Below are 22,474 nucleotides of genomic sequence, written 5' to 3' on the forward strand. Positions count from 1 at the left end.
GTCTTTATTAGGTGCAGCGATATCTCTTTCTCCGTATTCCGCGCGCTCTCGCCTACTACGTAACGGCGCGCGCGCACCGAGTCTTTTCTTCTGCGCTGCGATAATAACACACGTACGCACGAGCATTATATATCACCGGCCCGAGCGGCCCGAACAAACGGCGAATGAAGCTGCAGGAGGAGAGAGCACGAAAGGACCGATAGCTGCAGGTGTCCAACGTGTGAACAGCCGCGGCCTAGAATATAGGCAATCCTTCTCGCTTGTTTGCCGACGGTTAACGAGCCTTTTTATTTAATCATAGCTTTTCCACCACGCGTACACCTACTAGGCGCGCTTGCCTAACTAATCACGCCAGCTTTACTTTCATCCTTATATCGTTATTATCTTGCCGGACAACGCCATCAAGATGCACCATGCAATGCCATCACACAAATTGGTCCACTTGAATCTGTACGCCGTCGCGTGTCGGAGCTTCATTCGAGGCATACAAACGCGTTCAGCTAATGCACTTGACGCGAGCGTACACAACCAAAAGCACGGGGCTATCGTCGAAATCTCAAATCAAGATATCCTCATTTCCAGCAAACCCGCATGTTATACCTCTCGGCTTTTTTGTCTAGCCAGTTCGAGAGAAAAAAAAAGAAAGAAGATAAAGAAGAGATGACCGCGCGTGCGATGACAAAAAAAAAAGAGAGAGAGAACGGGAGCGTCAACGAGACAAAGGGGATGTCGCAGCGCGGAGCAAAGAGATTTCTGGGAACGGGGATTCTGACGAGAGAAAAAAATGGTGGACAGGCGAAAAAAACCGCCGGCGACAGATTTACGAGGTGGCTACTGAGCGCCAATCAGGATTTAACAAAACATCGTCATCGCTTCTAAGCGCGCGCGAGCGTGGACGAGAGTGAGAGAGAGAGAGAGAGAGAGAGAGATGAAATTGAGCCATGATTGAGCCGACGCGAGGGATAGCCGCAATTTCGGTTCCTGTGTACTTTTGCACCTTTAGCTCGTTGCGTGTTATTCTCTTCTTTCTTTTTCTTCCAGAGCCACTCCTTGATTGCCCATTTTTCTTTTCAATACTTACCGCTGCTCTGCTTGTTTCTCCAGCAAGCGAAACTGCTTTATTGTGGGAATTGTTCAAAAGGGTACATTCGGAATTCACCATTGCTCCTATTCATATCACAATAGGCATCCATTCAGCCTTTTATTACTCTTCTTTCAGGTATTTCTGTAATAAAAATAGTAATCACGTTACATATTGTTATTTATCGGAAGCGAGATATTTGCCTTTATTTTTGGAATCTCACAAAAAATCATAAAATTTGCTGGGAATATATTCTTTGATGGGGAGCTACAGGGAGCTACAAAAGAGCAGAGAGGTTTGACTTTCGCGTTAAACGAATTCATTTTTCCTTTCTGAACATCGCTTTGATGTAACTCAAACCTGCGAAACTGATATCGAATATGGGAATTTTATACATTTACTCGAATCACCAAAGAACAAGACTTATCTTTGTATTATCAGCATAGCTTTTCTTGCTGCTATTTGGAAAATGCGTAATGAATTTTCTACATACGAAAATCGATAAAAAGGTGAAATCCAACAATAAAATAATTTTAATTTTGAAAAAAGTGATTTTCTTTTAATAGAATCTTATAACATGAAAATACCTGCAATACATTGGCGAAAGATCAAAATCGATGAATTTAGAATTCTAAATATTCAAAGTCCATTAAACGTTGTCAAAGTGACATAATACTCGATGGAATACTGAATCGTGGCATTTGTCCTCTAGAAAGCATTTTCATCATTTGCAAATTACCCGCAGGAAGTTCGACGCGGCGCCTTTTGTTTCGATCGCACTATTACGCGCAGCGTGGTACCCATTTGTTTTTTCCTCTTCCGAATCTCGAGCGCGAATCCGAGAGCCTGATGTCTCATTATACGAATAGCCAGCCACTGACGGCGTGTAGCTGTAGCCGACGCCGGCTGTACGAGCGTAAATGACGTTCGAGGGTGAAGTGGGTCACTTGTTTCACGCTGTGAGCGCGGAGGATCCTATTTTTCTGAGACTCACCTGGAGTGTAGGTGGTTATGCCGGACGGGAATCATTTACGGCTATAGTGCCTGCTGTCTCGGTTTCACCGTTTCCACTGTTATAAATGATGTCGTTAGCTGACAATACTTTAGTCGCAGCTTCGACGCTAAGCTCTAACTGGACCTCATGGTTGAGCGTGCGGATTCATTTTTCTGCTTTTCTCTGGATTATACGTTGTACGATTTCTATTCCGATTTTTTATACTAGTGCACCTAACACCTGGAGGCGCGTTAAATTTGAAAAAATTACTGAAATTGTTTCACATATGGATACAATTTATAATAATTAGAATACATGCATAGATGAGAAATCTTGATGAAGGTTTGTAACAACTCGAATGCACGTGTCGTGTAAAACGGCTGCATTGCTGAACTTACTTATATGAAATGAAATTCAAGAATGGACTCTTTTTGAGAAATGGGTGACACCGTACTAAATTAACTGCATATCTTATTGCTGTCCGGCAGATCTCAGGCGTGAAATGCACAGAGGAGAATGCATTGTTTCCGTAAACGAATCCTACTCACTTTATACGTGACATTGTTTTCTGTCAAGCTGCCTCCCCAGAAGAATATACGTACTTCAAAAAAGAAAAATATTACCCTTTTCAGTATAGTATTTTGTATATGCTTCGCGTTCTATCCAGCGAGAGATGCCAAAACTTTTACTAACTATCCGCACGAACATTTGTTGATAACTAAGAGTATGCGGTCATTTGTCAATAATTAAATTAACACAAAGATATGAACAACGCGAGTTTTTTTTTTATTGTAACAGATGTATATCAATCGTATCGCTACGTTTTCAAATAATCGAACGTGTAGGAAACTAAAGTTGGTAGCGTGTGGAACGAAAGGGTGCGACAGATCCATCATGCGTGCTGCAATATACTGATTGTTTAAGTAGTCGGGGTTACACGGTTTAATGAACGAGGATTCAAGAGCTCGACGATGTGTAACAGACGAGTGAAATTCGGTGAGTGGGGAAGAAAAAAGCGAGATGCATCGAATCGAATTACCCGTGGGGTAGTGAGCTCGTTAAAACCGCAGAACAGTCAGAGCAGATCGTCGAGCTTTATTGGTTACAGTTTGTCCCATTGTGCGGCGAATGAGCGATGATTCGTGAGGGGACCTACTCGAGCCTATACCAAGTGGTTTATTGGTGGTGTGCTGCTTTGTACTCCGAATGATACTTTGATTTAGTCCTCTGGCTAAATCTAACTTTCACGGCCGCAGAGACTGTCTCCAATATGTTTCATCCACTCAATTTCTAATGGAACCAGTGGTGCTTTACGAACCTATACTTTATACGCTACGCGAGCTCGACGTATGAAATATTCTGTACAAACCAACGATTTTTTATTTTATAATTTAGGCGTTGTTGTGCTAGGGGTCCAGATTGCAAATACTACATCTGGAGAAGTTTCAGCAATAAAATGAAAAGAAACAGTAATTAAAAAAAATAAAAGTGCGTGTACAGAAAACGATCACGGAAATCGATATCCTTATCTCGGGTAAGATAACACTTATTAAATTCAAATAAACGTGCACAGCAGTAGCCGTTAAAAGAAATCGCGATGACGTTTTCCATTACTACACGGCAGCTCGTTCACGTCTGTTGGTGACTTATCTAAAATGCTGGAGCGTTATCGGAGCATTCGAAGTCAACATATAAAAATTGCAAGTGGCACGAGTGCTGAAAACATTTGCAATCCGCTTTGCATACGTTCTCAAGCAATTATCGGCTATCTATACAAGCGAGCTATCTTCTAAACTTCCATGTATAAACATATCGTTTCATAAATAACACTTCACGTGCCAAGAATAGATTGTTGAGTCTGGAAACGTGGCGAAATTGGAATTTATACGAGTAACAACTGCTATAACACGATCTTATCAGATATATATGTATACTATCCACGAATGGCAAACCGAAAGGGAGTTGATCGATGAAAAAGAAAGGGCCGAGTAGAGCGGTAGAAAGAGAGAGAGAGAGAGAGAGATAAAATAATAATGTGTGGTGTTTCTTAATAGAGCGCCTGATAAGATCGTAACGCGCGTACGCATGTATGTCTATATATACGTGATTCCATGACGGCGCACCGTCCTCGACAATAAAACGACCGATAAGCTGCCTCATAACATGAATTTGCCGCCATCCTCCCGATAAAAGCTACCAAGTGATGTACGGCGCCTCGACCTGCAAGCTCAATTTGCCCACTTTGCTGCTGCCACTCGTTCAGCACATGCGGCGATACGATCGTCAAGCCCGACGATTTGCCTTAATGTTTCGCTGTGTCCGATATGATGCCTTTGCATCATGCATATATAACGCCAGCGCTTTTTACGACTTTTTCAAATGTGTATTTTCTATTTCACAATATAAATTTACAATCGTGTGTAGTTCAAACGATGTTCTCTCCACATAACAGAAAATCAATTTACATAATAACGTTTCGTGATTCATCGAGTGACAACTTAACACACAATAGAGCTTGTAAAAAAGAGAAACGAAATCCTTAGGAAAAAAGCATTGCTTATTACACGAGTCATCTAACACAGTTGTACATATATAAGGTATCATCAATCAACGGCTGAATTAAAGATTTCGTGACAATCCATGTGAGTATACAGAATTTAATGTACAGCCACGGAAGAGCCATTGTTACGAATTAGGATAGCATTGAGGGGGCCATTGTCGACGGAACGGCGGGGGTTCGATGTGCACAAGCCAACAGCCAAGAGCTTTTCTGCCCCGAGTATTGATGCATTTTATTCGAGGGGCGGATCTGTGTGGATGCGCAATCATTTTCCACGCAACACACGTTCCATTTGTCTTTTAATAAGCAGATTATAAGCTTAACAGTTTTGTTTATAAAAATATTTTTGATATATGTATCTATCAGAACGACACTTTAGTTAACAATGTTCATGAGATATTCAGTTTATTGAAAGAAATAATACTTTATTCGTAGTTTTATAACATAACAGTATACCATATTTAAATCTTTTATTGTCCTTAAAATTATTCATCATTTTGATATTCTTGCAATTTTCCTTGCTAAAATAGGGTGATTTTGATCTTATTCAGAGTTAGTTACATATAACGACACGCAACAACATTTTTACTTGAGTATAAAAAGAGAATACTAAAAAAAGTAGACTATGGTAATGATCAAAACCGAAATAGTCTTGTCAAATTTTCACATATATATATTAAAATTCTTTCATCTTTAACCAAACGTATAAAAAATGAAATATGAAAAAAATGAGACAATGAAGGACATCTATATTGTATGTTGGAAAAAACGTCAGTTGCTCTGTCGTTCATAGCTCACAATACGTCGGTAAATAAGATATCTTTTTTTTCGTCGATAACTTTGGAATTCAAAATCCCGCTCTAGTACACAAAAATTTAGTATTTTTTTCAGAAACCAATGATTCTTTTTTAATTCTAAGATTGATAGACTTTCATAAAAATTAGAGCACTGTTAGATTATTACCCTGTTGGAAATAATTTTTGCGTAAAAATTAAAAAGTATTTAGATAAGTATAGCAGATTTTTTTTTCTGTCAGTAATAGTTATATACAGTTCTTAACAGTTATAGTTATAGTTTAACAATATCGGAAATACACCATTGTATCATAAAAAAGTTTGCTATAAGATAGCAGTTATGAACAGTTTTTAAATCAATTACAAAAATGTAAATAATTGTTTACAACTGTAAATAATTAGTTATCATATGTGATAATTAAGAATTATTTTAAACACATATATTGTTATTATAATTTAATTTTTTTCACCTATAAGTACTTTTTATGTCCAGATAATTAGAAATAACTGTTATTTTTACTTATTTATAGTCATTTATAGCTATTATTTATTAAAATAAATTTGTTTTGGTAAATAAAAATGCAAATAACTGTTAGTAACAGAAAACAACTGTTCTTATTTAATAGTAACAGTTTTTAACAGAAAATAACTCTTTATAATTGTTATATGTGTCCAAAATCTGACGTTTATAAGTGGTTATAAAATGTAAATAACTGTTAGCAAATGTTATTACCTGATGATTTTTATATATCATAATTTTATACATAAACTATTTCCGACAGGTTAAGATTTTATTTTATAAATAAATTTTAATATAGAGTGTTTTCTCACGTGCGTAGTACACTTTTAAAATCTTTAAGGAAAAACCATGTTGTACATGATAATTAAATAGTCATTGATTATATTTCAGCTAAAGGTGTTCGCTTGTAATTTTCGAAATTACAAGGGTAATTCGCCGTATCATCACTGTAAATAGTTGTATTGTCTCTAATTATACGTATACAGATAAAAAATCCATAGAAAATAAAAGAAAATTGTTTACTTTGGAAGTTTCTTTGTCTCCAAAAAAGTAAATTTCCATTGCCGATGATAGAGAGTTTAAATTATAAAAAATATAGAGCGTTTAAGTAATAAAAAATAAACGTCCATAAAAGTCTGCTTTTTATATTAGGTGGTTCATAGTGTAGTCGTTCGATTAAGAATTAATTCAAAAATAACTTCTTAATCGCGATTTTTTTGGCATAATTAATCGTTATAGAAAATTACACGTAATTTATCATAAAACAAATTTTCATTTTCTTCAGTTTTGAACCATTCGTTTTATCTATATATTCTATTAATTTCTGTTTCTATCTATACATTCTATAAATTTTACATAAAAATATTATGATATTTTTATAATGCATTGGTTTTTTATAAACAATGTCTTGTGAACATCGTTAGTGGCACTAAACATACTGTAGATTTATATACCATTTTTTCGTTTTATGCGAGAACTTAAATTTACTGCGGCTATTTTTAAACTCATCGACTGGCCAAACCTTGCTTCTATGTCCGAGCGATAGTTATATAATTAATGATGGCCATTTATATTTTAAAGTTTGGCAGTGAATTACAGTCCCTAATGATGAACTTTCGACAGATGACCGGTATCAATTTATTTCTTAAGTTTACACAATTTTTTCAATCAACTATTTTCTTATGATTCAGTAACTAAGGGACGCAGACGGTTTTTAATAACAAATTCGTAACCCATATCAGGAGGCATTGTTATAGCTTTTTATGTTCTTTATATTAATTATATTCGTACTGGAGTCACAAATCTGTATAAATCGGTACATTAGGAAGCTGTACAACGCGCTAGAATTCAAACTATACGGTTGATTAATATGAGCCTCAAGTAAACGCAGACTTGAAATAAAAAATAAGACAACCAATCTAATTTATTCACAACAATATTTTGTGAATAAGAATATTCCGAAAAGAAAATCTCTTATCACGTAGGGTTATTCGAAATGGATTATTACTGAACAGTATAAAAAAAAAATTAAATTCAGTATATGAATGCTTTCCGTAAAATATAGACATTGTCAATTACTCTATCTTCTTCTAAGTCTTTACAGACAATACAGACACGGTTTTTCATATCGTATTAACGAGTCTAATGTAAATTTAAAATTTTACAAAAGATTTTATATTATAGCTGTACAGTTTTTCAATATTGATATAATTAATAAAAGATTACAAATTAAAAATGACCATATTAATCAAAGGATATAATGTATAACTTGGATACTTAAACATTAAGAAAGGCTTAAAGGCTAGCCAAGTACAAATATAAAGAGAGTTCACAACGTGGTCGGTGTAAATGGCTTTAAAGCTCAAACCGACTCGTATTCCGAAAAACTTGAGAATCGTCTCGAACCTTTGTAGAAAATGACTTCGAGAAGCAACTTACTAACTACATAAAAGATAATGTAGTTTCAATTTTTATTCCAGTATAAACATACTAATTTCAACTCCAATAGTTTGTATAAGTGAAATTTTGATATAAATTTTTTCATGAGAAAAAATTAACAAACGTTGTACAACAGCACATTCTTACTCTTCTAGCAATTACTCTACTCTTCATAATTATATTTTATATCGGCGCATATGTATAAATATCGATTATTTTGAATAAAAATATCTGTGTCTATAACAAAATTGCATAATTAATTATTGGCAATATTATAAGTTTCACAGGCGCACAATTCGCCGATTAAAGTACATTGGTTGTAAAATATACTAGATCAGTATAGAGTTCGTAATTTTCGAGTATTCAGCTGTCCTACATTTTTTATTAATAAGTATCATTTTGAATCAACTATTATTCGTGCAAAAGTATCAATCACTAGTTTATGGCACGAATAGAAACTTTTGGGATGGAGCTGCTCACATCATCTGAACACGGAAAATCGTCTTTCAAACATCAGAGGCAATTATTTTTAAGACGTCCAATACTCTCTATTTCAGTTTCCAAAACATCTCCTTTCTAGAAAAATGATAATTATAAAAGATTATTTATACTCCTATTTTAAAAAATCAATCTTGTAGCAGTGATTAATAAAAGGAATCAGTGAGTGATAAATGAAACTGACAATACGAATTTTAATTTTTGAATTCTTTATGGATTTTAAAGGTAGCCAATTAATTTTAAACAAACCTTTAAGTACTCTGGTGGATTTCTAGCAAAGCCTACACCAGCCGGAGTACCAGTTAAAATGACGTCACCTGGTAGTAAAGTCATGAATCTGAAAGTAGTTCCAATAATGAGTCAAATAAGAAGCTTTTGAAAAACTAATAAAAGCAATAATATGATAGAATTCACTCACTGGGAAATGTAAGCAACGATATCTTGCGTTTTAAAGATGAGTTCGGACGTGTTACCATCTTGTTTAAGTACTCCGTTGACCCAAGTTTTAACAGATAAATTTTTCACATCGGCTATGGATTCCTTAGTAACAACAGCTGGACCTAATGGACAAAAGTTATCCATCGCTTTGCCCAACAGGAACTGACCACCGTTTCGTTTACCTTTTTGCCAGTCCCTCGCCGATAAATCTTGAGCAACGGTATAGCCAAATATGTGCTCTTCAGCCTCGTGGTTGTTTAGGCCTTTACATTTTTTGCCAATTACAATGGCTAATTCCGCTTCCCAGTCTACTTTCTGTAAATAAATATTTTATCATGGTCAACAATTATCATGAAATAGTTTCGTATTGGATTTGTCAACGACTACCTAGATAATTCAAATAAATTATATATGAAAGTTTAAGTCGAAAAATTATGAATGGTTATTTATCTAATACTTATTATATACTCTGGCAAGGTATGCTTGCAGAATATTAAATGAATAATTTACTGATTTTTTGAAGAACGATACTCCGTCTTATATAAACCGCGTAATGCATTTGAGCAGCGGTATATATATATTTGTTTTCTTTTCACGTGAAACAACACAAAACTTGTGACTCTGAAAGATAGTAGCGGTTCATTAACATGTTACGCAAGTTTGTTAATTTCTAAAAATAACCTCTCGGAAGTAGCACACAGGCTATATTTTTTTATTGTGAAAGAATGCCTTGCTCTTTCGAAAATTTATAAAACGTGTCTTGTTTTCTTACAAATAAATGGAAAACAATATTATTAAGTTTAAATTGTCATTGTGCAAAATATTCTGCATAATTTGAGTTTTAACGAATGCATACAAAATGCTATTCAAATTAACTTATTGCAGCGTAAAAAATTTATTGTAATAAACATAATTTCGTATTTTATTTTAATACACATAAAGTAACATACATTGACGAATAATTTTGTTTACTCACGTCTGATATTGTTGGCAAATGAATATCGTCATAAGGACCAATGATATTGCTGGGAAATTTGCTGAAAATAACAGGATTCGATGGTGCCTCCACGTTCTGTTCCTTACAATGGCCGCTGTAATTTAGACCCACGCAAGCGAGCTTATCCATACGAGTAATGGGTGGAAGGAATGTTACATCTTTCTCAGGTATTACACTGCGGCCTTCTGCTACTATTCTAAAAATACATGCCTTGATAAGAAAAATGAAAATATAGTGTTGAATTTTGATCTTTATGGTACAATTAAATAGGAAAGAACATTCAAACCAGCAATCAAAGAGAGTAATCATTTTAACATTCAACATTCGTATGGTTTGCACACGTCTATTTCTTAATATAGAAATCAATTTTTTCCATAATGGTATTTCTAGATGTTGTTTGTTCCTTCTGAAGTTTGAAAGGAGGAGCTTTCTATTTGTATAAAATAAAAACAATTTAATTTGATTTAAACTGTAACATTCGAAAACAATTTCTTTGCAGGAGCGCAATGACTGAATGGTTTGATAAATATTTTACTTAAAGAGTAATCAATGTTTAAACAAAATACTTAATTTTACTGAATACAAAAGGATGACATGCATAGATGGCAGTTAGTAATTAATTTGTTCCAAAAACATTATTATTTAAAAGCAACTACGTGTTTTCAATCCTTAAAAAAGTCATGACAAGAGTTTTTCATGTTGTGATATTCGTTTCATTTCTCGCTCAAATGTGCCAGCAATTAAACACAAATAAAAAAGGGATCAGACTCGCATATGGTCAGTTTTTTGTACAAGAAGCTGGAAGTGGACAAACGGGTATGTACATACAAGAATTGTGGGAGCTTTGTACGTTGAAGGAAAAGAACACACTGCCGAGCAACTCAACCAAACCTCGTTCAGAATGAGGGTCGCTGGTTTTTTTTTGCTTAATCAATTACATTTAATAAGGGATATATTTCAAATGCATTTTTCAAACTAACTGACCTTTCCACTTCAGTTTTCAAATCAAGATCATCCTTCCTAGAGCATAATAAAATAAAGACAATAACTTTTCTCTCCTACGGATTGCAATTCTTAAATGCAAGTTCTTTTTAAAATTTCTTTAAATAATAATAAAAAGGAACATTACTTTAATAAAAAACATTATGATTATTATCAATTAAAAGTAATATTTAAGATGAATCTTCAACATATAAAAGTTATTTAACTTTACCGGATATTTTATGGTGAAAAGTTACTCAAATTTAGCATTAAACTGGTTTATATTACCAATATAAAATTAAACAGGCCGATTTAACATCGTAGGTTGTTTACAGTTTACAGTGAGATAAAAAGTAATTGTATGATCGTAACAGGTTTCAGACTGATATCTTACCTCTTTGCTTTCTTTATGAACTCTTCTCCGCCTTCCAGGAACTTTTTTAACGAGTTTGGAATTCTTGAATTAAGTACTGAGATTGCAACGATGTCACCACCCTGCTTCAGCTGGACTCCTAGTTGTTGGGGGCCACCGTTTTTGTTAACGAATTGTACAAACCTGCAAAGTGACAATTCAAGTCTCTTTTAGATATAATAAATAATTATTGTTTTACTTTGAGATATCATAATAATTATTGTTAAATTGTGACGTCATGTAGTAATTGATCGTCAAGACACAAAGAAACGAGTATCATTTTAAATGGAAATAATCTTAGTTTTTTTCTCGATGTACTACGTGTATTTGATGATACGGTTAAGTATAAATTTAAAGCTTATTGCATTTTCATGGCTCGGATTATTACTGCAATTGGGTTATATAAGAATAGTGGATTGCATGATGGAATGAAATAAACAATGACCAGTTATTCTTACTTAGTACAATTTAATATTGCGAACATTTTTGAAATTTCAACACCCTTCTTTTAAATATTAATGTACATAGAAACCCTAGTTAGCAATTTTTATCGATAAGCTTACGTCACATACCTACTAACTTGAATTTGAAGAATAATAATAGGTTTCAAATTTGTATATATCTACATATTTTTACACGTAATGAGCAGTTAAATCAGATGGCTTTTGTTAGCTTTTGTTTAACAAAGTATGTGTAATTGTGCTCAAGTGGAATCCCAACAGTTAAAAATGATATACTGGTTAAACGGATTTATTAAGATGAATGAGTACTAAATATTCTTTAATCGAAATATAGAAACGATTTATTAGTCTGCACATTACAATATTAACAATAGCAATTAAATTAACAAAAGAAGAATATAAGTGGCAAGCAATGTAAATGGAATATTGAAGTGTATTATCCGTGTAAAAGCATTAAATAAATAATAATTTGACAACTAAAAAAGTGTGAAAAATACTGCTTAAAGTTGAGACTTTTTGTTAAGGAAATAATTCAATTTGTTATTGTTATTGTTAATTCAAACTACGTTCAAAATTAACGTAGTTCATTAATAAATAAAATTAGCCAAATAACTGATCCTATCGTCTAAATCTATCACGGATCACATCGTGTTGATTCACGAAAAAAACACGTTTACATAATATATATTATTACGAGCGTCGATATTCAATATTATCGATATTTATTAATTTATGTATCCGTAACGACAACTGTACCAATTTATAGTCAATGATTCATTAACGTTTCGATCTTTTCTATATCTCGTCCTTTAATTTGCTCAACTTTCGAATAATTGTCCCCTAAACTCTAGCTTTGGACATGCGTACTGCTTAAAAACTTGGCCTTGGAATTTGCATTAGATAGGGCAGAAAATGTGATAAATCGATGCCCTTCGTATTCTTTGATCATTTTTTGACTTAGTTTTTGCTCATCTCATGTATAAAAATGTAAAATATCAGTTTAGATTTACTTTTAATTTGTTATGCAATGACTTAATGCACTCTCAAAAGGAAAGAGCCGTTCAGTTAACTATATCGGAAAAAATATTTCAGTTACGATTTAAAAAGCGTACGCTCTAAAAATAACTCTGATATGAATCGATGGTGAGTAAAGTTATGTCAAAAAGAACGGCATTATTCCAAAATTTTTCATGCATTATTAAAAGCCTCGCCTACGCGAGAAAGCATAATGTTTATTTAGACAACGACTAAAGTATGTATAAAGACGATTGTGTAATACGTGTGATTTATATCTGAAATAATTTCGAGATATATCTTATCTAATTGTTAGCAATATAAATGAAGCTAAAACTTTGGGAGAAATGAAAGATCCATGTTATACCTATTTTCCAACAGCCGGCATCATTGATCGAAATAATCACGCCTTCACTTTACAAATATAACTTGAATACGCCCTACTCGAAAGATCTTTTAATCAGAAAAAGCATAATAAATGAAACATTTACTATTTCATTCACTAATGGCAGATAGCAGTAGCCGCAGTTACTTTGAGTGAGTAGCTCCACAGGAGCGAATAGCAGAAAATCACGCTAAAATTGATTATTGCAGTATACGGCTTTAGGTCAATATAATCGTATAACACAGGTATAGGCTTATAGCAGAGAACCGGCTAGATGCGTATACGTAACAAAAGGAAAAGAACTAAAAATTAACGAACCTCATGTTAGCAGCGCTGCTTGTGGAGAAGTTGCGCCCGGCAATACGACTAAGGCAAGTAACGCCGAAACTTTTGTCTGCTCCAACGAGAAGCGTGGTCAGCGCACGGATTTTGGCCTGCAGAGGCATCTTATTATTGTACGTTCTCAACGGCGCTGATTAAAAGTGCCTGCAATTCACCAATCCACTTGCACGCTCGAGAAGCTTATCAAACTTGTAATCAGCTCAGTTTGTTTATCTTGTTTGGACGACTGCTGCAATGTAGTACGCGTACCGTTGACTTTCTGTTTTATTTGTCGTGCGGGCCGCTCGAACGACAGGAGACTACTATTGCTTTCCGTTGGTTGCTCCGGGGGCTCGCTCGATCGTTCTTCTCGCTCTTCTGCGTCTGGCTTTCGTGGGCTCTAACATCGTCAGAGAAGGGGAAAGTTTAGCGCCCGTAAATGTTATAGCCTATGTAATCATCTATCTATTTTGCGGCTTAGCTACAGTAACCTATTTTTTTATTTTCTGTCGGATTATTTTTTTTTAAGTAGACTTTCTTTTTATTTTATTGTTTTTTCTCATTGCTTTCAATGTTATTTTTCGTCTAAAAAATACAAATTAACCTACAAGTAAACACATTTTTTTCTATTTTTAAGCATAATTATGTGCTCTATAATGTATTTTCATATTTTATTCGATTTCCCTAACTAAATTCATTAATAATATGTATCCCGTCATAACAATATAAATAAATACATGCTAATAGCTTCTCTATTTTTAAATTTTGGTAAAATTTCATTTTAATATATCTTTGTTTAGGAGTATCTATCTATTTAAATACTTCTTGATTGCTAGGAAAATTATACAGAAATAAAAACAAAATGAAAAGCGCTCAAGCAGCCGGCAAAAATAACGTCATACATGAAAGTTGATCAGATGTTTTTAATCGTCATCCATTGATACTTTCGCTCCCTACTTTATCTCCTTTTTGAATAAGTCGATATATTGATTATGCAGAGGTAGAATAGCATGATTACTTAAAGTATTTTTCATGAATAAATTCAATTGAAATATCCCTATAACTGATATTTGAAAAAACCTATGAAAACTAGTTTATATTAGGTGTAATAATTAATTTATATAGCTAGATAATAAAAAGATGTGTGTATTTAATAGCATCTAGAAGCAATAACAATAGTTGGTTAAGTAATGTTTATTCAGGTAGAGGTCTCGGTTTCTTTTGAGTAAAAGGAAACTCTTCACGTTTATGATAAGGCTCATAAGGATCATCAACCCAATATTTTGGTCTCCTCCAAAATGCAGTTACCATTTTATCCAACATCCATGACTGTGTTGAATTAGTGAAAACATGCTGTTTTAATTTTCTTCTTCGTGATGCACTTTTTTTCCACAAATGTTTCTGACGCCCAGCCTTTGTACGAATCCATATACCCCTGCAAATATTGAAATACATTGAGTACTGATACTGACTATTATACAATTATTTTAATAAGTATTATGCAAATTTACCAGTTTAATCTGTAAAATCTGTAAAGAACTGTTTTAACACTTTTTCTTTTTCCTTTTTTCAAAGAAAACTTTGTAACTGTTCTACATGGTACAGCAGAAAATTGTGTTTGAAGAACCAGAAGTTTATTTATAGAATTGCTACAGTAAACAAAAATAAAAAGATTTAAGATTATAAAGTTGAATAATTAATTAAATACATTGAATATCACAAAAAATTACCTTAAATTTTTTGTACCCTTGTTTTCTACTTTTAATGTTGTTTGACATTCGAGTTGTTTAGCAAATACACTTAAACTTCGAGCTTGAGGAGACAAAAGAGTAGATGTAACATTTCCATAGACCAATGCACTTACAGCAAATGCTTTCTTGGCTCCTTCTAAAACAATAGAATAAGTTATATAAAAATGATTACATAGTTTGTTTTTTTAGTGTGATTTAATATATAACATGATCGAATAAAAATAAATTAGAAATATATTTCATAAATTTAATTGCAAAATATGTAGTGCAAACAGAAATTCCACTGCGAGACAATAAAATAATAAATTTCTATGAAAAACAAATCGAACCGTTCCCTTGTTCAACCGTATCAAATAAAATTGAACGTATTCTGCTCGGTCCTAACCTCACTGCCTCCAAAATCCATGCAAAAATATAGTAAGTAATAACATTAATTGAGAGTGTTTTTTAAAATACAAAAATTCATCATATATGTGTAATTGAACAGCAAAACTAATGAAAATTTATAAAAATAAAGTCAATATTTACCTCGCAACGCAGTTGTAACTGCACGAAACATTTTTGCCGTTCAGTTTAACTCGGAATCCTGGCGCTGCGACTGCTACCAGCTGTTTTTCCGCGTGCGCCGTTCCCCTTTTTTCTTAGGCAGGCAGCCGACACCGGCCATTCCGAAAGATGTTCCGAGTCGGAGTAAAAATTCCCGTAAACGGCCTTAATCTTAATCGGGTAAGTTGTACAATCATTTGGAAATATTTGTCATATTTTTCACTTTTTGGTACTCTAGTGACGTGCATTTTTTGCTTATCAAGAAGCCTTAAAAAATGAGGTAACGAGATGTACCATTCGCTTGACAAGCATGTTTTCATTCTTCTTGTTGCCAATTTTCCCGCGGGAAATTGCAATCTTTCTTAAGTAATTTGCATTGCTTGAAAGATGAAAACATCCAATTATTTATTATCTTTATGTTTCCGAAGGATAACACGACAGTCACGAACATTGTCATTGATTATTTGCCTTCTAAAAGGCAATGTTATGTCTTGATTCTCAAGATGTCTTACATAATTCTGTGTATATTTTTATGACTGACAGCAGCGTAATTTCTTTTTTGTAGATTAAAAAACATGGTTGTGAAAGGCTCTACCTTGCGGCAAGGAGCTATGAAACAAGACCAAAGATCAAGTGCGATGACAGGTGAGACTATAAAATAATTCTGTATGTCTACAAATTTTAAAATTAATTTATCAATTTAATGCAATGTGCCATAGTTCATGAGTTCATTTGTGTAATGAATTAGTAAGAGTGAATTGAAGGATATGTTAAAATGTTTCTAACTTTCAATTAATATATAATCACGAAAATCTACTAATAGTGATTATTTCCAATGTAACATGGTTATGTTAGTTGTCGATAAGTTTCAGCCTGTTATCTTGGAAGTAATATTTTAAATATTTAAACTTAGTTGTGTTCCCTTTAGTATACTTACTAAAGGTTTCAGAATTCACTTAAAAAGTATGATTCTAGGGTATTCAAGGAAGTTACTCTTGCATCCAGATTATCTGGACATAGATATTCAACTGAATCTGGAAGGTACACGATAAATATTTAGGTGGTTTGGTTTGCTTTTGTCTGTGTAATCATAGTAGTATTTATTTTTATCATCTTTCCACATTAGATGCATTAAAATGGGTTATTAAGGAGTTTGTACTGGTCATGTGCTGCATGAAAATTTTTTAAAATTATGAATTTTGTATATCTGTAATAATAATAGTACAAAAAATATACTGTTTATAACTGGATCTCATGTCATTCATTGAATGTACTGAATTTCAGTTACAATTAAATTATTAAAACTAACATTTTAGCTTGTATCTATAATGTACACCCACCGGTAATGGATTCTGCATGAACATTTTGAATTTGATTGCTGAAGACAAAGTAAATACAGATTTCAAAATTATCAAGAAAAATTTCACTCTTGATTATTTGCATGATAAAAAAAGAGATGGGTAGGTAATTGATAATTTTTCAATCTGTATTTACTTTAACTTAAGCAGTTAAATTTAAAATATTTGTGCAGAATCAATTGATGGTGGATGTACATGCTGGTGTGTTTTGATTTTTTTTTTGTAAAAAATATTTCTTTATATATTGTGTATGAATTTATAGAGAAAAATCACGTGGAGGCACTGGTACTTTAGTTACTCTTGGAGCTGTTACAATTGGAGCAATTGGAATATTAACGTATGCAAAAAGCGATGAAAAATTTAGGGCTACATTGGATGGATGGATTCCAGGAACAAATCGAGCGATACAGATCATCTTTCAGGAAGAATCAAGTTATTTTGATTTTATTATCAGTTTCTTTGAATCATTAAAAAATAAGTAAGCTATTGTACTATTTTTAATTTAAGTTATTCATTCCATAATATTTGCATGTTTGTATTATTGCTTCAGAATTTCAAACATGATATTTGGAGAGTCAACCCCAAAACCAGGTCAGATTATAAGAACAGTAGATTGTTCAAATCTTGAAGATTTTACACGTGAGCCCTTATCCTACTCCTCTATTCCTTTCCATTTACCTTTCCTTTAATTTATTTATTTAGCTACATCTTTTTTAAATGATATTCTAATTAATGCAAATTCATGAATTTCAAAAAATTAAGTCATTGTGAGATTTGTGAACTGTTTTCAATAGAAAGTACAAATAATCTGTAACTTATGTGTTAAAGAGATTTTAATAGATTCTAAATGGTTTTATATTTTGGTTTATCTTTTTAATTTTGCATTTTGACTAACATCAGTGACTAACTGATAACTCAATATCTGTTCAGCGCCAAGACCTGCTTTCACACCAGCGGCATTAGAACTTTCACCGCCTAAACCACCATCTATTGATAAACCAAAACCAGAACTTAGAATTAGTAAAAATGAAGGCAAAAAAATTGAAGTTGGTACGTATAAGTTTCATTCCAACTGAAATCCATGCTTACAGTGGCAGTTTTCATTAACTGAATAATTTAATAAATAATTTGTATAATTGTAATCATTGATTGAATGAAAATTGCAATTTCTAATTTGTATTTCAGTATCCGAAAAACCAGTTCTTGTTTCAAAAGTAACACCCAGTGAACAAATTACTGCTGATTTACATGAGCTAGAAAAATATGGTGGGGAACTTGCTTCTAAAGCTATAGCAGCATTTCAAGAAGCCTCATGTGCTGTTCAAGATTTTAACCAAGATGTCATGAGTGTTGTAGAAAGTTCCGATTCTACTGTAGGAAATCAAATATGGGATAGGTACATTATTATTTGCTAATTTTATAATTCAATAAACTGAGGTTAAACTTATTTTATAAGAAAAAAGGATTATACAAATTACAGTTAATATAACATTTGTTGGATATCAAACTTCAATACGTATTTTATAATTGTATTTTTAGTTTAAAAATTTTATTTATTTATATAAAGCTAATCTTAGTTTATTAAAGTCTATGACCATATGTTCAACGTCAGATCACTAAGCGATTAATAAAATGCTTGTTCAGGTCAATTAGATGGTAATAAAATAGTTATTGATAGATTGAAATTGGAGATATTCTTTACATGAAGTTACACGTTTTGTAAATTATGCGATTATAAATTTTTCCAAACCAACAGAGATACATATCAAATTCAGTTTGAGACTACAGTGAACTAAACTATGCAAAGAATAATTACAAAATTTGTTTTCTTAAATTTATCAACAATCTTTTATTATGAGCGATCACAAGAAGCGCTTTTATAATTACCAGATGATCTGCTGTTGAATACCTGCCCATAGAACTATTTTAAATAAATCGAAAACGTTACTTAAAAAATGATTTTTTGAATGAAAAGTTATAAATGGATTGGTTAGTAGGTAATTTTTACCAGTATTTTGTTGAAAACTTCAGTTGGGAAATACATTTTTTGAGCAAGTAATAATAGAAAGCGTAATTGCTTCATTAAGAAAGTGGGAATATTTGTTAGAATGTATTTTGATTCCGTTATAATTATATATTCTATAATTTTTAAATATTATTGAGAAGACGAGGTTCCTTAATTTCGTTAATGATTTATGTTGTATTTTAGATTAAAAGTAGCACAAGAAAAGAGATCTTTTGCTTTGGAAGAGGCAGAAAAGAAAGCAGATGAAGCTGTTGAGACCTTGAAGAAGTTGCATAATTCGATTGATGATCCTAAAGTAGAAGCCACTCCTGGACAGAAAACCATTGCCAGGCGAAACATTAATAAAATATTATCGGAATTGGATGAAGCTAAAAAGAAGTTTGATCAAGAAATTGCTAACGCGAACATAACGGAAAAATACTGGAAAAGTGTCAAAGTAGCGAGAGAGAAGTTCCACGAAGAATTGCAAATCCTTTTTCCAGGCATCAATACCAATAATAAAAAGCTTGCCGTAACCGATGAAGCATTCGATCTGTTTGCCTTACACATGTATCGTAAAGTAGCATTTTTGCAAAAGGAGTTTGAAAGATTGCAGGTAACTATTACGATTTGGTATCTATAAACATGTGTAGTTGAGAGGTATTACTTTTTTATCAAAATTTCTCAGACTGTCGCTGATGCAAAATTAAAAGCTGCTTTGAAGTCTGGAGATGAACAAGAAAAAATTAATATAGCTGTTGAGTTGGCTCTGGCTCAGGAAAAGCAGAAACTTAGAGAAGATTTCGAAAAAAAGGTAAGTTTTGAAGCTTTAAAGATCCCTACATTTCCCGTAAAAAATTCAATTCGTAAAAATAAAACTATTGATTATACAATTTTTCTATAATAGCTAAAAAATTTAATTATTATTATTCTTTGTACAACTTTTTTATATCATGATCACGTTAATATTTTATGTTTCTTAGCATATCTTTTGTTATAATACTGATTTGTTCAAGTTACTATAGGCTGGAAAAAGATTTATAGTTAGCACAATCTAATACAGAAAAATAAGTCATTTTTCATAACTTGATAAATTTATATTATTGTCTCAACGTTTCGACAAGTTTAAGTTGTCTGAGTATATACACTACTAAATAATCATTATTTACTTTGACACTTTGCCTAATATTTTGTTCATGTTCATTCTAATCTATATTTTCACTGATAACTTTTATTATCCATATCTAATTTTTTGTATCACCTTGCGCACTTATAAAACACGTGGAAAATCACGTGAACGATTGATCGAACGATGTTCAATTCAAACTCTGCATCGACATTGAGTGTTTGAGCCAAGTCTAAAATCAGAGGGGGAGTAATTCCACGTGGGCTGTCCTCGCTAGGTCGGACAATCAGTCGAAGAGCGTGTGAGTGCCAGGGTAGAGCGAGAGAGAAAAAAGCGAATGGGCCTTTCGATGCTTGCAAAAAGCGTACAAAGCGCGAGCGCGCGGGTCCAGATAGGAGTTTTCCCCTGCACCGGCGCTCGCAAGCTTTTTATCTATTTCCATTTGGAGCGCCGCCAATATTTTTGGCCGCCCGCGCGTATTATCTCGTCGGCAGTGCTGATGCCGTTGCTGGTCCTTGCCGCGACTACACATACTTTCTCTCCCTCATTCGCCTCATTTTTTTTTGCTCTTGCCTTTTCTGTGTATCTTTTTTTATCTCTATCAGTCACATTCACTCTCAGCTTCACTGTATTTCGCGCCCTTTCTTCGTGTTCGCGATTCTCTCTCTCTCTCTCTCTCTCTCTCTCTCTCTCTCTCTCTCTCTCTCTCTCTCTCTCTCTCTCTCTCTCTCTCTCTCTCTCTCTCTCTCTCTCTCTCTCTCTCTCTCTCTCTCTCCCCCCCTCTCTTCGCTGTGTAAAGAACTCTCGCTTGTACGGCAACGCTCTGGGCGCTCTGCTAGGCCTCTCGTCCCTTTGTTGCTTGGACAAACAATGGGCTTTCGTCGAATCATAAGATCGAACATCCTGTGTTTTCGCTCGCCCACTCCTGTGTGACTGGCGGCACTCTCTCTCCCTCTCTTTCTCTTCGCGTCGTCTGGATTTCTTCTTCATCTGTTGGTTCCCAGTCCTCTCGTTTCCTACTTTTTTTTGTGTCCCAATTCGTCGCGGTAACTCCCGTCTGGCACGGGCTGGTAAACAACACTGTGTTATGATCTCCTCTCTTTGACGTCAAAAATGAAAGAAATATCTCCAAATGTATTGCTTTCAAATTCGCAAACATTTTATGACATGAATATCAATCGATAAGTGCATATCAATTTGATGACATGGCCAACAGACTTGTTGAAGTACTGGAGTAATAATAATTTGATTACTATTCGCTGTTTTATGGAAGCTAACGACTATTTTTGAGGTAAGAAGTTGTTGAATTTCATTGCTAAAGTTATTCGTACTTTCGAGTATTTATTCTTCGGAAGGTTAATTTTTTGAAGAGAAAATGTTGTTGGCAAATTTGTTGAGTAGTCTCGTTAAACTAACGAAACAAAACTTTGCTAGAAAGTTTTGGGAATGGAAGATAATTATTATGCTACATAACATTACGTTTGCTAAATTTATGGTTGAAGTTAGAAGTGGAAATGAAACTCAAACAGCTGCAAGAATCCTCCAATTCTGATGATTCAATTAAAAGTTAGAATGTAATTAAGGATTTAAGTATTTACTATAGTGGCTTCACATCGAATGAAGCAACCTCAATAATCACTCCAATTTAACGCGAATGGGAAATCGCGCGAATTAACACTTGTAAGAGCTGTGTGAACGGGGCACGTTATGAAACTCTTAAAATATTAGATTCTGAGACAATGCTATAATAAGCGGTAAATCGGATTACTTGGTAAGTGGTTGGTTTTAATCAGGTTATTCGGGCAGTGACGACTGCGAGAGAGACGTGTCGAAAAGCAACGTGAACGACAATGAAAAAACGCAAGTGGCTCGTGGCCATTGTGTGCTGGCTGCTGTAAAGCAGAGGAAACTTGGCATTGTTCTCGACTCGTTTCTTAATTTCTTATTACTCTTGACTCATAAAGGATTTCGCTCATTCGCCTCTTTTTACTTCTCTCTGTTCACTCTCTGTCTTCCTTTAGTAGCTCAGCCAACTAGCTAGCTCTCTCAGATCCATCTTCCTATTATTTTTTTTTATTCTCTTTTATCCACTTTCTCATTATATTACTGTCTCTTATCGTAAGTTCTTTATGAAGCTCGAGCTATTCTGTTCGCACACTTTTTTTCTTTCTATGGCGTTATTTTTCTGATCATAAATCTGAATAGTAACGAATTTCAATTGGTTTTACTTCAATATACATATGCTTTAAGTGTGATATCTCATCACCGTCAAACATTTTTATTTGAGAATAAAC

At 33.5% G+C, this 22,474-nt stretch overlaps 3 protein-coding genes across 3 annotated transcripts; 1 reads left to right on the plus strand and 2 right to left on the minus strand.

The window, feature by feature from the left end:
* Nucleotides 1–7,196: 7,196 nt before the first annotated feature.
* LOC131671856 (fumarylacetoacetate hydrolase domain-containing protein 2A) lies at nucleotides 7,197–13,766 on the minus strand. Its single transcript, XM_058948625.1, has 6 exons — nucleotides 13,392–13,766; nucleotides 11,196–11,357; nucleotides 9,800–10,016; nucleotides 8,804–9,138; nucleotides 8,635–8,722; nucleotides 7,197–8,463 (listed from the first exon to the last, which is right to left on the minus strand). Exons 1-6 carry the CDS (start codon nucleotides 13,517–13,519, stop codon nucleotides 8,401–8,403), a joined length of 993 nt encoding a protein of 330 aa, XP_058804608.1. The 5' UTR covers nucleotides 13,520–13,766; the 3' UTR covers nucleotides 7,197–8,400.
* A 759-nt stretch (nucleotides 13,767–14,525) lies between these two features.
* On the minus strand, nucleotides 14,526–15,761 carry LOC131671869 (large ribosomal subunit protein bL35m). The gene is made up of 4 exons (XM_058948645.1): nucleotides 15,674–15,761; nucleotides 15,125–15,281; nucleotides 14,906–15,043; nucleotides 14,526–14,829 (listed from the first exon to the last, which is right to left on the minus strand). The coding sequence occupies exons 1-4, from the start codon at nucleotides 15,702–15,704 to the stop codon at nucleotides 14,589–14,591; spliced, it is 567 nt and encodes a 188-aa protein (XP_058804628.1). The 5' UTR covers nucleotides 15,705–15,761; the 3' UTR covers nucleotides 14,526–14,588.
* Nucleotides 15,700–19,868, plus strand: LOC131671892 (MICOS complex subunit Mic60-like; the record flags this gene model as incomplete). The annotated part of the gene is made up of 9 exons (XM_058948678.1): nucleotides 15,700–15,871; nucleotides 16,257–16,336; nucleotides 16,667–16,732; nucleotides 17,312–17,527; nucleotides 17,600–17,688; nucleotides 17,980–18,099; nucleotides 18,235–18,445; nucleotides 19,259–19,670; nucleotides 19,743–19,868. Coding segments are annotated over exons 1-9 (1,371 nt in total), but the record flags the coding sequence as incomplete, so codon positions are not given.
* Between the last annotated feature and the right edge of the window lie 2,606 nt (nucleotides 19,869–22,474).

Source organism: Phymastichus coffea, unplaced genomic scaffold (assembly GCF_024137745.1).
Source record: "Phymastichus coffea isolate CEN01 unplaced genomic scaffold, Cenicafe_Pcof_1.1 PCOF00137, whole genome shotgun sequence".
In the NCBI taxonomy this organism is placed as follows: Eukaryota; Metazoa; Arthropoda; class Insecta; order Hymenoptera; family Eulophidae; genus Phymastichus; species Phymastichus coffea.